The sequence below is a fragment of the Bombina bombina genome, chromosome 1 (genome assembly GCF_027579735.1).
Source record: "Bombina bombina isolate aBomBom1 chromosome 1, aBomBom1.pri, whole genome shotgun sequence".
In the NCBI taxonomy this organism is placed as follows: Eukaryota; Metazoa; Chordata; class Amphibia; order Anura; family Bombinatoridae; genus Bombina; species Bombina bombina.
The window spans coordinates 691,719,799-691,732,284 of NC_069499.1; the positions used below are offsets into that span (position 1 = coordinate 691,719,799).

General features: G+C 38.1%; 1 protein-coding gene across 1 annotated transcript; it reads left to right on the top strand.

The window, feature by feature from the left end:
* Positions 1–6,597: 6,597 nt before the first annotated feature.
* On the top strand, positions 6,598–7,074 carry LOC128660444 (nanos homolog 1-like). Its single transcript, XM_053714295.1, has one exon. It carries the CDS (start codon positions 6,598–6,600, stop codon positions 7,072–7,074), a length of 477 nt encoding a protein of 158 aa, XP_053570270.1.
* Positions 7,075–12,486: the final 5,412 nt, after the last annotated feature.

Below are 12,486 nucleotides of genomic sequence, written 5' to 3' on the forward strand. Positions count from 1 at the left end.
TTTATTTTTTGTACTTTAGCTAGTTTATTTAATTGTATTTATTTGTAGCAATTGTATTTAATTAATTTATTGATAGTGTAGTGTTAGGTTAATTGTAGGTAATTGTAGGTAGTTTATTTAATTAATTTATTGATAGTCTAGTGTTAGGTTTAATTGTAACTTAGGTCAGGATTTCTTTTACAGGTAAATTTGTAATTATTTTAACTATTTTAGCTATTAAATAGTTCTTAACTATTTAATAGCTATTGTACTTGGTTAAAATAAATACAAAGTTATCTGTAAAATAAATATTAATCCTAAAATAGCTATAATATAATTATAATTTATATTGTAGCTATATTAGGATTTATTTTACAGGTAAGTATTTAGCTTTAAATAGGAATAATTTATTTAATAAGAGTTAATTAATTTCGTTAGATTTAAATTATATTTAACTTAGGGGGTGTTAGTGTTAGGGTTAGACTTAGCTTTAGGGGTTAATACATTTATTAGAATAGCGGTGAGCTCCGGTCGGCAGATTAGGGGTTAATAATTGAAGTTAGGTGTCGGCGATGTTAGGGAGGGCAGATTAGGGGTTAATACTATTTATTATAGGGTTAGTGAGGCGGATTAGGGGTTAATAACTTTATTATAGTAGCGCTCAGGTCCGGTCTGCAGATTAGGGGTTAATAAGTGGAGGCAGGTGGAGGCGACGTTGAGGGGGGCAGATTAGGGGTTAATAAATATAATATAGGGGTCGGCGGTGTTAGGGGCAGCAGATTAGGGGTACATAAGGATAACATAGGTGGCGGCTCTTTGCGGTCAGCAGATTAGGGGTTAATAAGTGTAGGTAGGTGGAGGCCACGTTGTGGGGGGCAGGTTAGGGGTTAATAAATATAATACAGGGGTCGGCGGTGTTAGGGGCAGCAGATTAGGGGTACATAAGGATAACGTACGTGGCGGTCGGCAGATTAGGGGTTAAAAAAATTATTCGAGTGTCGGCGATGTGGGGGGACCTCGGTTTAGGGGTACATAGGTAGTTTATGGGTGTTAGTGTACTTTAGAGTACAGTAGTTAAGAGCTTTATGAACCGGCGTTAGCCCAGAAAGCTCTTAACTACTGACTTTTTTCCTGCGGCTGGAGTTTTGTCGTTAGATGTCTAACGCTCACTTCAGAAACGACTCTAAATACCGGAGTTAGAAAGATCCCATTGAAAAGATAGGATACACAATTTACGTAAGGGGATCTGCGGTATGGAAAAGTCGCGGCTGAAAAGTGAGCGTTAGACCCTATTTTGAGTGACTCCGAATACCGGCGGTAGCCTAAAACCAGCGTTAGGAGCCTCTAACGCTGGTTTTCACGGCTAACGCCAAACTCCAAATCTAGGTGTAAGTTATTCTAATTTAAAACTAAATACTTACCTGTAAAATAAACCCTAAGATAGCTACAATATAACTAATAATAATATTGTAGCTATTTTAGGATTTATACTTATTTTACAGGCAACTTTGTATTTATTTTAACTAGGTACAATAGCTATTAAATATTTATTAACTATTTAATAGCTACCTAGTTAAAATAATTAAAAAATTACCTGTAAGATAAATCCTAACCTAAGGTACAATTAAACCTAACAATACACTATCATTAAATTAATTAAATAAATTACCTACAATGACCTAAAATTAAATACAATTAAATAAACTATTCTATAGTACAAAAAAACCCCCCACTAAATTACAGAAAATAAAAACATATTACAGGAACTTTAAACTAATTACACCTAATCTAAGCCCCCTAATAAAATAATAAAGCCCCACAAATAAAAAAATGCCCTACCCTATTCTAAATTACCAAGTAACCAGCTCTTTTACCAGCCCTTAAAAGGGCTTTTTGCAGGGCATTGGCCCAAAGTAATCAGCTCTTTTACCTGTAAAAAAAAATACAACCCCCCAACATTAAAACCCACCACCCACATACCCCTACTCTAACCCACCCAAACCCCCCTTAAATAAACCTAACACTAACCCCCTGAAGATCATCCTACCTTGAGCCGTGTTCACCCACCCGGGCCGAAGTCTTCATCTGATGGGGCAGAAGAGGACATCCAGACTGGCAGAAGTCTTCATTCTATCCGGCAGAAGAGGACATCCAGACCGGCAGAAGTCTTCATCCTAACCGGGCAGAAGAGGACATCCAGACCAGCAGACATCTGCATCCAAGCGGCATCTTCTATCTTCATCCATCCGAAGAGGAGCGGCTCCATCTTCAAGACCTTCCTGGCCGATGGACTAACGACGAATGACGGTTCTTTTAAATGATGTCATCCAAGATGGCGTCCCTCGAATTCCGATTGGCTGATAGGATTCTATCAGCCAATTGGAATTAAGGTAGGAAAAATCTGATTGGCTGATTCAATCAGCCAATCAGATTGACGTTCAATCCGATTGGCTGATTGGATTGGTTTATTTAAAGGGGGTTTGGGTGGGTTAGGGTAGGGGTATGTGGGTGGTGGGTTTTAATGTTGGGGGGTTGTATTTTTTTTTACAGGTAAAAGAGCTGATTACTTTGGGGCAATGCCCTGCAAAAAGATGAAGACTACCGGATCAAGGACCTCCTCTGCGCACCTTGGATGAAGAATTCGGCTCGGCTGGGTGAAGACGACTCAAGGTAGGGAGATCTTCAGGGGGTTAGCGATAGATTTTTTTATGGGGGTTTGGGTGGGTTAGAGTAGGGGTATGTGGGTGGTGGTTTGTAATGTTGGGGGGGTATTGTATTTTTATTTTCAGGTAAAAGAGCTGATTACTGTGGGGCAATGCCCCTGCAAAAAGCCCTTTTAAGGGCTGATTAAAGAGCTGATTACTTTGGTAGTTTAGAATAGGGTAGGGATTTTTTTATTTTGGGGGGATTTTTTATTTTATTAGGGGGCTTAGATTAGGTGTAATTAGTTTAAACTTCTTGTAATTCTTTTTTATTTTTTGTAATTTAGTGTTTGTTTATTTTTGTAATATAGAATAGTTTATTTTATTGTATTTTATTTTAGGTAATTGTAGGTAATTTATTTAATGAATTTATTGATAGTGTAGTGTTAGGTGTATTTGTAACTTAGGTTAGGATTTATTTTACAGGTAATTTTGTAATTATTTTAACTAGGTAGCTATTAAATAGTTATTAACTATTTAATAGCTATTGTACCTAGTTAAAATAAATACAAAGTTGCCTGTAAAATAAATATAAATCCTAAAATAGCTACAATGTAATTATTAGTTATATTGTAGCTATATTAGGGTTTATTTTATAGGTAAGTATTTGTTTTGTAGGTAAGTATTTATTTTTAGACTTAGGTTTAGGGGTTAATAAATTTATTATAGTAGCGGCAACATTGCGGGCAGGAGATTAGGGGTTAATAATTGTAGGTAGGTGGCGGCGATGTTAGGGGGGCAGATTAGGGGTTAATACTATTTATTCTAGTGTTTGCGTGGCGGGAGTATGGCGGTTTAGGGGTTAATACATTTATTATAGTGGCGGCGAGGTCCGGTCGGCAGATTAGGGGTTAATAAGTGTAGGTAAGGTAGCGGCGACATGGGGGGGTGGCAGATTAGGGGTTAATAAATATAATATAGGGGTTTGGCGGTGTTAGGGGCAGCAGATTAGGGGTTCATAGGGATATAGTAGGTTGCAGCGGTGTCCGGAGCGGCAGATTAGGGGTTAATAATATAATGCAGGTGTCAGCAATAGCGGGGGTGGCAGATTAGGGGTTAATAAGTGTATGGTTAGGGGTGTTTAGACTTGGGGTACATGTTAGGGTGTTAGGTGCAGACTTAGAGAGTGTTTCCCCATAGGAAACAATGGGGCTGCGTTAGGAGCTGAACGCTGCTTTTTTGCAGGTGTTAGGTTTTTTTTCAGCCCAAAATGCCCCATTGTTTCCTATGGGGATATCGTGCACAAGCAACGCTGGTATTGAGGGTTGAAGTGGAGCTACATTAGGCTCAACGCACCCTTTTTTGAGCCTAACGCAGCCCCTCAGACAACTCTTAATACCAGCGTTGTTGGAAGGGTGCGTTGGGAAAAAAAGCAGCGTTAGCTACGCGGGTCTTTACCGACAAAATTCTAAATCTAGCTGCAAGAGAATTAAGCAAATTTGATAAGTAAATTGTATGATCTGAATCTAGAAAGAAACCTTTTTGGAGTCATTTCCCTTTAATTAGCCTTTGTAAAGCCTAGGATCTGCAATGATGCCCAGCTGGATTATTTCATGATAGCCAGTAACAAGTTTTTGGTTTTTCTTTGTTAAAATTTAAATTTATTATCTATCAGTTATAAAGTTCACAAATGGTCTGAAAACACATACAATCCCAAATAAAATAATACAATAGGGACCAGTATCATAATAACAAAACAAAACAACTCCTACTATGCCTAGACTTTTAACAACACATACCATGTACCTTTAAGATCTAACCTACATCATAAATGGCTTATATCAAGCAACCATGATAGATAGTTGTGACACTGCAGTGTAAGGCAGTCCAGAATGTTATAAACAAGAATAAGCAGGCAAGCAGGAGCAAAAGCAAACAGTCTGTTTCCAGATAGAAGCAGCTAAACATGTAGCCAAGTACCATGTCAAGACAATGTCGTTCTCAGTCTTGGTACTTTTACAGCAAGGCAATCACACACAAATTCCCAGAGGTGCACCAGCCCCAGTGACAGGTTTACTGCTCTCCCGAGGACAGTGCAACCTCCTCCCTCCAGCAGAGAGCTGTATCTTTCACCGGAGCTCACAGTCAAGTTGCTTAAGATACCTGGTCTAGCAGGGTATTAGTGGACAAGCGTGATTCACCAGAATGGAAATAAAATGTATATCAACAAAAGGCTGCAAAACAGTTTATAAAGCCTACAGATACCATAAAATATTGCACTACACAGTAGCCAGCTCTAGCAAGCAAGGGGTCAAAAGTCATGGAGCTATATTCAGGGAGTGCAGAATTATTAGGCAAGTTGTATTTTTGAGGATTAATTTTATTATTGAACAACAACCATGTTCTCAATGAACCCAAAAAACTCATTAATATCAAAGCTGAATAGTTTTGGAAGTAGTTTTTAGTTTGTTTTTAGTTATAGCTATTTTAGGGGGATATCTGTGTGTGCAGGTGACTATTACTGTGCATAATTATTAGGCAACTTAACAAAAAATAAATATATACCCATTTCAATTATTTATTTTTACCAGTGAAACCAATATAACATCTCAACATTCACAAATATACATTTCTGACATTCAAAACAAAACAAAAACAAATCAGTGACCAATATAGCCACCTTTCTTTGCAAGGACACTCAAAAGCCTGCCATCCATGGATTCTGTCAGTGTTTTGATCTGTTCACCATCAACATTGCGTGCAGCAGCAACCACAGCCTCCCAGACACTGTTCAGAGAGGTGTACTGTTTTCCCTCCTTGTAAATCTCACATTTGATGATGGACCACAGGTTCTCAATGGGTTTCAGATCAGGTGAACAAGGAGGCCATGTCATTAGATTTTCTTCTTTTATACCCTTTCTTGCCAGCCACGCTGTGGAGTACTTGGACGCGTGTGATGGAGCATTGTCCTGCATGAAAATCATGTTTTTCTTGAAGGATGCAGACTTCTTCCTGTACCACTGCTTGAAGAAGGTGTCTTCCAGAAACTGGCAGTAGGACTGGGAGTTGAGCTTGACTCCATCCTCAACCCGAAAAGGCCCCACAAGCTCATCTTTGATGATACCAGCCCAAACCAGTACTCCACCTCCACCTTGCTGGCGTCTGAGTCGGACTGGAGCTCTCTGCCCTTTACCAATCCAGCCACGGGCCCATCCATCTGGACCATCAAGACTCACTCTCATTTCATCAGTCCATAAAACCTTAGAAAAATCAGTCTTGAGATATTTCTTGGCCTAGTCTTGACGTTTCAGCTTGTGTGTCTTGTTCAGTGGTGGTCGTCTTTCAGCCTTTCTTACCTTGGCCATGTCTCTGAGTATTGCACACCTTGTGCTTTTGGGCACTCCAGTGATGTTGCAGCTCTGAAATATGGCCAAACTGGTGGCAAGTGGCATCTTGGCAGCTGCACGCTTGACTTTTCTCAGTTCATGGGCAGTTATTTTGCACCTTGGTTTTTCCACACACTTCTTGCGACCCTGTTGATTATTTTGAATGAAACGCTTGATTGTTCGATGATCACGCTTCAGAAGCTTTGCAATTTTAAGAGTGCTGCATCCCTCTGCAAGATATCTCACTATTTTTGACATTCTGAGCCTGTCAAGTCCTTCTTTTGACCCATTTTGCCAAAGGAAAGGAAGTTGCCTAATAATTATGCATACCTGATATAGGGTGTTGATGTCATTAGACCACACCCCTTCTCATTACAGAGATGCACATCACCTAATATGCTGAATTGGTAGTAGGCTTTCGAGCCTATACAGCTTGGAGTAAGACAACATGCATAAAGAGGATGATGTGGTCAAAATACTCATTTGCCTAATAATTCTGCACTCCCTGTAGTGTGAACAGATCCTAGAGTGATTTACGGAGAGCAGTGCAATAACAGTTAAGTAGATTGATTTAGCTTCGTAGAGCTAAGATGGCGCTACCGGCGTATAGCGGAACCACACAGGCGGGCAATGCTTTTAGCACCTGGAATGATTATTTGGTACTCTCAGCTCTCATTATCAGAGGCTTGAAGGTGTCTGAGCCCCGGGAGGCTGACAAGATGCTGCCAGTGTCTCCTACATGGAGCTGTTTCCTCTCCGCCCCCTCGGAGCCCGAGCAGCCTGCTGTGAGCCATGGGAAGCAGGGCTGTGCTTTCTGCAAAAATAACCGGGAATCTGCCGCATTCTACAGCACACACCGCCTAAAAGGACAGGATGGCCGAGTCCAGTGTCCGGTGCTGCGAGGATACACCTGTCCTCAGTGCGGAGCCAGTGGTGATCACGCTCATACCGTGCGATACTGCCCCCAGCGGATGCTTATGCCAATACACGGACTGTCCTATTCCTTGCTGGTAAATGTTGCGGCTAAACTCAGCGGATTCATCATCCTCATTTGTCTGAAAAGCTAAGGGGTTAGCAACAGCCATGCTGAGAGACTGCGGTTCCTCTGGCACATGGGACATTTTACTGAAACTTTGGATCAGTTTTTGAAACGGCATCATTTATCCACCTATAATCCACTGATCAGGATCTGACTGCTACAATGCAATCACTGCACTTTTTTTTTAATATGCTTTTTAACTGCTCCACTGTTTGTATTCAAATTTATGCTTTTTACACAATGTATCAAATGAAAACTTAATTTAAGGGAAAATGCACATTTATTTTTTTTTTTTAATACCCTGATCTATAGGGTAATCTGAAGGTGTTAAATATCCTCTAATAACCGCAATCACGCAAAATAAAACACACGTGTTTTTTTTTTTTAATCAATGTTTAAGTGTTTTGCATTCCATTGATGTGTATCTGTTAATCACAAATTTAGTTTAATCTTGTTTAGAAACTAGCTGCTTGTTGAAGGGCACTTACCTCTACACTAATGCTGATTATACGTTATTTGATTATTATTTTTAACTCACTATGCTTTATGAATTTGCACTCTGTATCGAATTGTATAGCTTGTAGCATATAAATCCATGAATGTTCAGCTGATATTAACTACAGTTCAGTTTTGCCTTGTGCGTTTTTTCTTTTTTTCTAAGGTTTTAATAAAAATGTATTGTTTCTAAAAATAATAATAAAAAAAGATTCATTTAGCTCCGTTAATACTCCCCCAATAGCACATGGACACTTAAAGGAAAAGGGAATAAACAATTCCTATAAAACAGAAACAAATGTATTTTCAAAAAGAAAGTTTTTATTGATGCATTTAAAAACGGTTCAGTAAATACACCATGGAAAATAGCTCAGTGAACTACGAAGACTTGTACTTCACTGTCTGAGCTATTTTCCATGATGCACTTTCTGAATCATTTTTAAATGCATCAATAACGTTTCTTTAAAGAAGATGCTTCATTTTTTCAGTGTTGACTTGTAAACTGTCTGTGTAAACAGGCTTCACTTTACCTGTTAAGACAGATCCAACGGCTGCCATAAGAGCTGACTCTGAGGTTCCTCTGGCTCCCGCCAAATGCCCACCCCAAACCCCGCCCCAAGTAAAAAAAAAATTAAATTAAAAAATTAAATAATAAAATAAAAAAAATTCTAGTGCTGCATGATGCAGCTGCCTCTTGTCAGTCCGCCCCTGCATAGTACCGGTACTTACCCCACAACCTGCATGGTCCCAGACAGTCCCAGACTGGTAAATCTGAGCATCACTAACGCAGCTAAAAAAAAGGAAACTAAAAAAAAAAGTGCTCCCCCTGCTGCCCGCTCATAGAAATAGCCCAAATCGCACACTGAAAATTTTGCGATTAAGAAAGGTATAGGTTCTTTTATGGGCGGAGCAGCAGGCACATAGAAAAAATATGCAAAAGGCTATGGCAGGCTATACCTCTCTACTGCACGTGCGGTTAAAATAAAAAGTTAAACTATGCAGGTTTACTGCCTATCTGCAGGCTGCAGCAGTTAATTGTTTTATTTTTGTTTGTTTTTAAATAACTTTTTATTTGTTTTAACAACTATGAAAATAATTAAAAAATAAAATACTTTTAAATAGTATTAAAATTACAGCAAACAGCAGCCGTGACAGCCGTGAAAGGTCAACTAGTAATTAAAACTAGTCTGCTGCTCAGGTCTCTCAGTCTCTCTGTGACTGTGTAAAATTATTATGCTGTTAAACTAGGAACTTAAAGTTTTAAACAAAAGAATCTTCAATCCCCTACACTCCCTACTCTGTCTCTCTGCTCAGGCCTCTCAGTCTCTCTAAAATTATTATGCTGCTTAACAAGTAAATTAAAGTTTTAAACAAAACAATCTTCCCTGTCCACTTCACTCCCTACTCTGTCTCTCTGCTCAACTTCTGTTCTAACTAGTCTTCTATTCTCTGCCACTCCAGCAACTTGTCACTAAAACTGGCTGCACAAAATAAATGAGCTCCTCTCAGCTTAACGACAATCTCAATTTTATGGGGTACAAATTAAATATAATTTTTCCAATAGAGGGGCTATTGAAAAAAATATATTTTATTCAGAATTTTTTTTCTTTTGGCTGGGGTTCACGTGCAGCTGTGTGCATATGGAGGAACCTCCACTGCACTCCCTACTCTGTCTCTCTGCTCAGGCCTCTCAGTCTCTCTAAAATTAGTATGCTGTTAAACAAGTAAATTAAAGTTTTAAACAAAACAATCTTCACTGTCCACTCCACTCCCTACTCTGTCTCTCTGTTCTATGGTCAACTTCTGTTCTAACTAGTCTTCTATTCTCTGCCACGCCACCAACTTGGTCACTAAAGCTGGCAGCACAAAATAAATTTGCTCCTCTCAGCTCAGCAACTATCTCTGCAATGAGATTTTGTGCCATTAAGGGGGAGGAGCTCACCAAGCATCATCACGTGACTTTGAGTGATGACGTATCCAGACTGTTAGGCTTAGCACCACCTTACTCGCACAGGCTGAACGGTGCGATTAAGCAAGTATGGGATGTGTTGGAGGTTGGGAGCAGCGTCTGCAGGCAAATGTAATGAGAAGCATAGACAGGCATGTAGGCTCTACCGCACGTGCGGTTAAATATAAAAAAAGTTAAAAAATTTCTTTATATTCATTTAAAAAAAATAGTTTGGCTTTTAATCTTTTTGTGGTACAAATTAAATATATTTTTTCCAATAGAGGGGCTATTGGAAAAATTATATTCTTGTCAGAATTTTTTTTTTTCTTCTTCTTTTGGTGGGGGTTCACGTGCGGGAGTGTGCATATGGAGGAGCCTCCACTGTTTACAAGGATTAAATTGTGCATGTTTTTTCACTAAAATAATGCACACTTTTCACTAAAAATAGTAGACCTCTTATTAAATTAGCCAACACAAGCTTGATGGTGTAAAACACCCCTGTTTATTTAAAGAAATATTAAAAAAAATAAAAAATTAACCCATGTATATAAAAGGGCACAGCTATCCATGCTAATAAAACATATTGTTGTTGAGAATCCCTGAGTATTCTGACTATTAGTGCAGGTGCTATCTAGTAATGTGGATTCCTTTATCATTCTGGATTTCAGATGGCATTTAATATGCAATCTCTTGTGTCTGTGTCATTTGAAATGTTGAGGCTTGGTTGCATTTTCTCTGTATCTCAGATAATGTGTCCACAACAGTTTAGCTTTAGCTCATCATGGGAGCGGGTTCAGGAATCGGGAGCTGTTGTGTAGCGCTCATTGGCAATAGGCCAATGCATTCAATTTTCCAAATCTATCAAACTTTCGCTTCTCAGTTCAAAATTTCTCATGCTTTTTTAGATAGAGCATTGCTTTTACTTACTTTTTGATACAAAATTCTTCTCTAGCCACTATCAGCCAGGACATAGCCTGATATATTTTTTTCTAACAATTACCAATAGAACTGGGCACATCCACTATACGTCCAAACAAATATCTGCCATAGCAGCCTAATAGTAACTGCTTCCTAAATAATCATTTGAAATTGCATTTGTACGCATAGGGTTATCATGGAATTAAATCATTTTAATGACACCTCTGCAATGCTAGAACAATGTCATAAGTATAAAACACTAATGATTATGATGAATTGATTTAGTTTTCCTGGCTGCAGGTGCTCAAGAAGTAATCACATTTGCACACAGTTAATATACATAAAACCCTGTGGGACATTGATCGCATTCACATGTTAATAAATATTCCTGTTTTTGTTACTCTGAGTGTGGTGTAAGTTAAAGGGACAGTCAAGTCAAATCAAAACTTTCATGATTCAGATAGGGCATGCAATTTTAAACAACTTTCTAATTTACTTTTATTATTATTCAACAAGACAAGCATCAGTTAACTCCATTTGATCCAACTTTTGCTTTAGATTGCAAACTGAGCCCATAAAACAACAGATCACAGAAGAAATAAAGTAAGATTGACATGTGCCTGAGGACTCTCCCATTTATTATCAAAGAGACGACTGCATGTGTAGCATGTGATACCTATAATGAGATCAAGAAGTGTCATCTAAACAAGATTCTCCAAGGATACTAATAGTATTTGGGGTCAAGTTAAAAAATAAGCAGAGTTGCTATAACAATTAGTCGAACAGGCAGGTTAACAATAGGCGTCTCCCAACACCTAGAAAATTTAATAACTATTTAGATGTATTAACTGTCTGCAGAGATCGTTAAAGACTCTAAATAAAGTGAGCAAATTATATATATATATATAGTATATTTAATATTAATAAGGCAAACTGACAATGTCAAAACAACCATAAAAGTCACCATAAAACTATAAAACAAGAGTAGAAGGAACTGTAAGTTATTACTATTATAGGTAGGCAGTCAAGTCAAATCAAAACTTTCATGATTCAGATAGGGCATGCAATTTTAAACAACTTTCCAATTTACTTTTATTTTTTATTTTTTTTATTTTTATTTTTTTATTGAGACAATTAGCAATAAGAAGACATGAACAACATTTATATATTGAAATTGAAACAACAAGAAGCATCCTGCCCAATCATATATACATGCCCAGCAATAGACCTGCCAGGGCTGTAATTAGGTAATAACTCAGACTCTCGTATTCTGGCAGTGTTATCACAGGTAATGTCCATGTCTTCGTTGGTCATTGATCCCACAATAATCAATAAAATGTCTCTTTTCAGGATATTTTAACACCAGAACAATAAATCATAAACAATACAAAACAAGGAATACCAAAACCGGTTGCATTAATTCAGGATACAGGTCACAAGACATATTTTACATATCTAAAAAATAGTGGTCATGAAGTTTATTGGGGTGTTCAAAAACTATGCATGATATTTTTTCACATACCAGTTACCTTCTGTGTATAAGACTCCCATAGAAACAACATATCATGAAAAAGATTTAAATTCCCTGTCCTAAGATAATAAAAACGTTCCATCAACAAGCAATGATCTACTAGTATTCTCCACTCTTGTTCTGAGGGGATATTGGGTGTTTTGCACTTTCTTGGAATCAGCTGCTTTGCTGAGTTGAGTAAAATTTGGAAAAGGTGCTTCCTTATCTTACATGTTATCAGGGGCCTGTCATTAAGTAGTGTTATGTCTGTATTAAGAGACAGTTGTAAGCCTAAAATATAATTTATATTATTTCCTATCTTTTCCCAGAAGGGCACCAATTTGCTGCACTGCCACCAGATATGTGAGAAAGTCCCTTTCTGCCCACATCCCCTCCAGCATCTGTCACTGGCCCTACTAAACATGTATTGGATTCTTGTAGGAGTTAAATACCAATGCATCATGATCTTGATGTTCGTTTCTAGAGCTTTGTAGGAGTGGGCTGATTTTGCCAAGACTTTAAATCTCGTTTTCCAAGTTTTACTTGATGTTTGGGAGCCCAGTTCCCTA

Bases quoted from the DNA above. Each gene is read 5' to 3' on its own strand.
- LOC128660444 (XM_053714295.1), top strand. From the start codon at position 6,598: ATGGCGCTACCGGCGTATAGCGGAACCACACAGGCGGGCAATGCTTTT.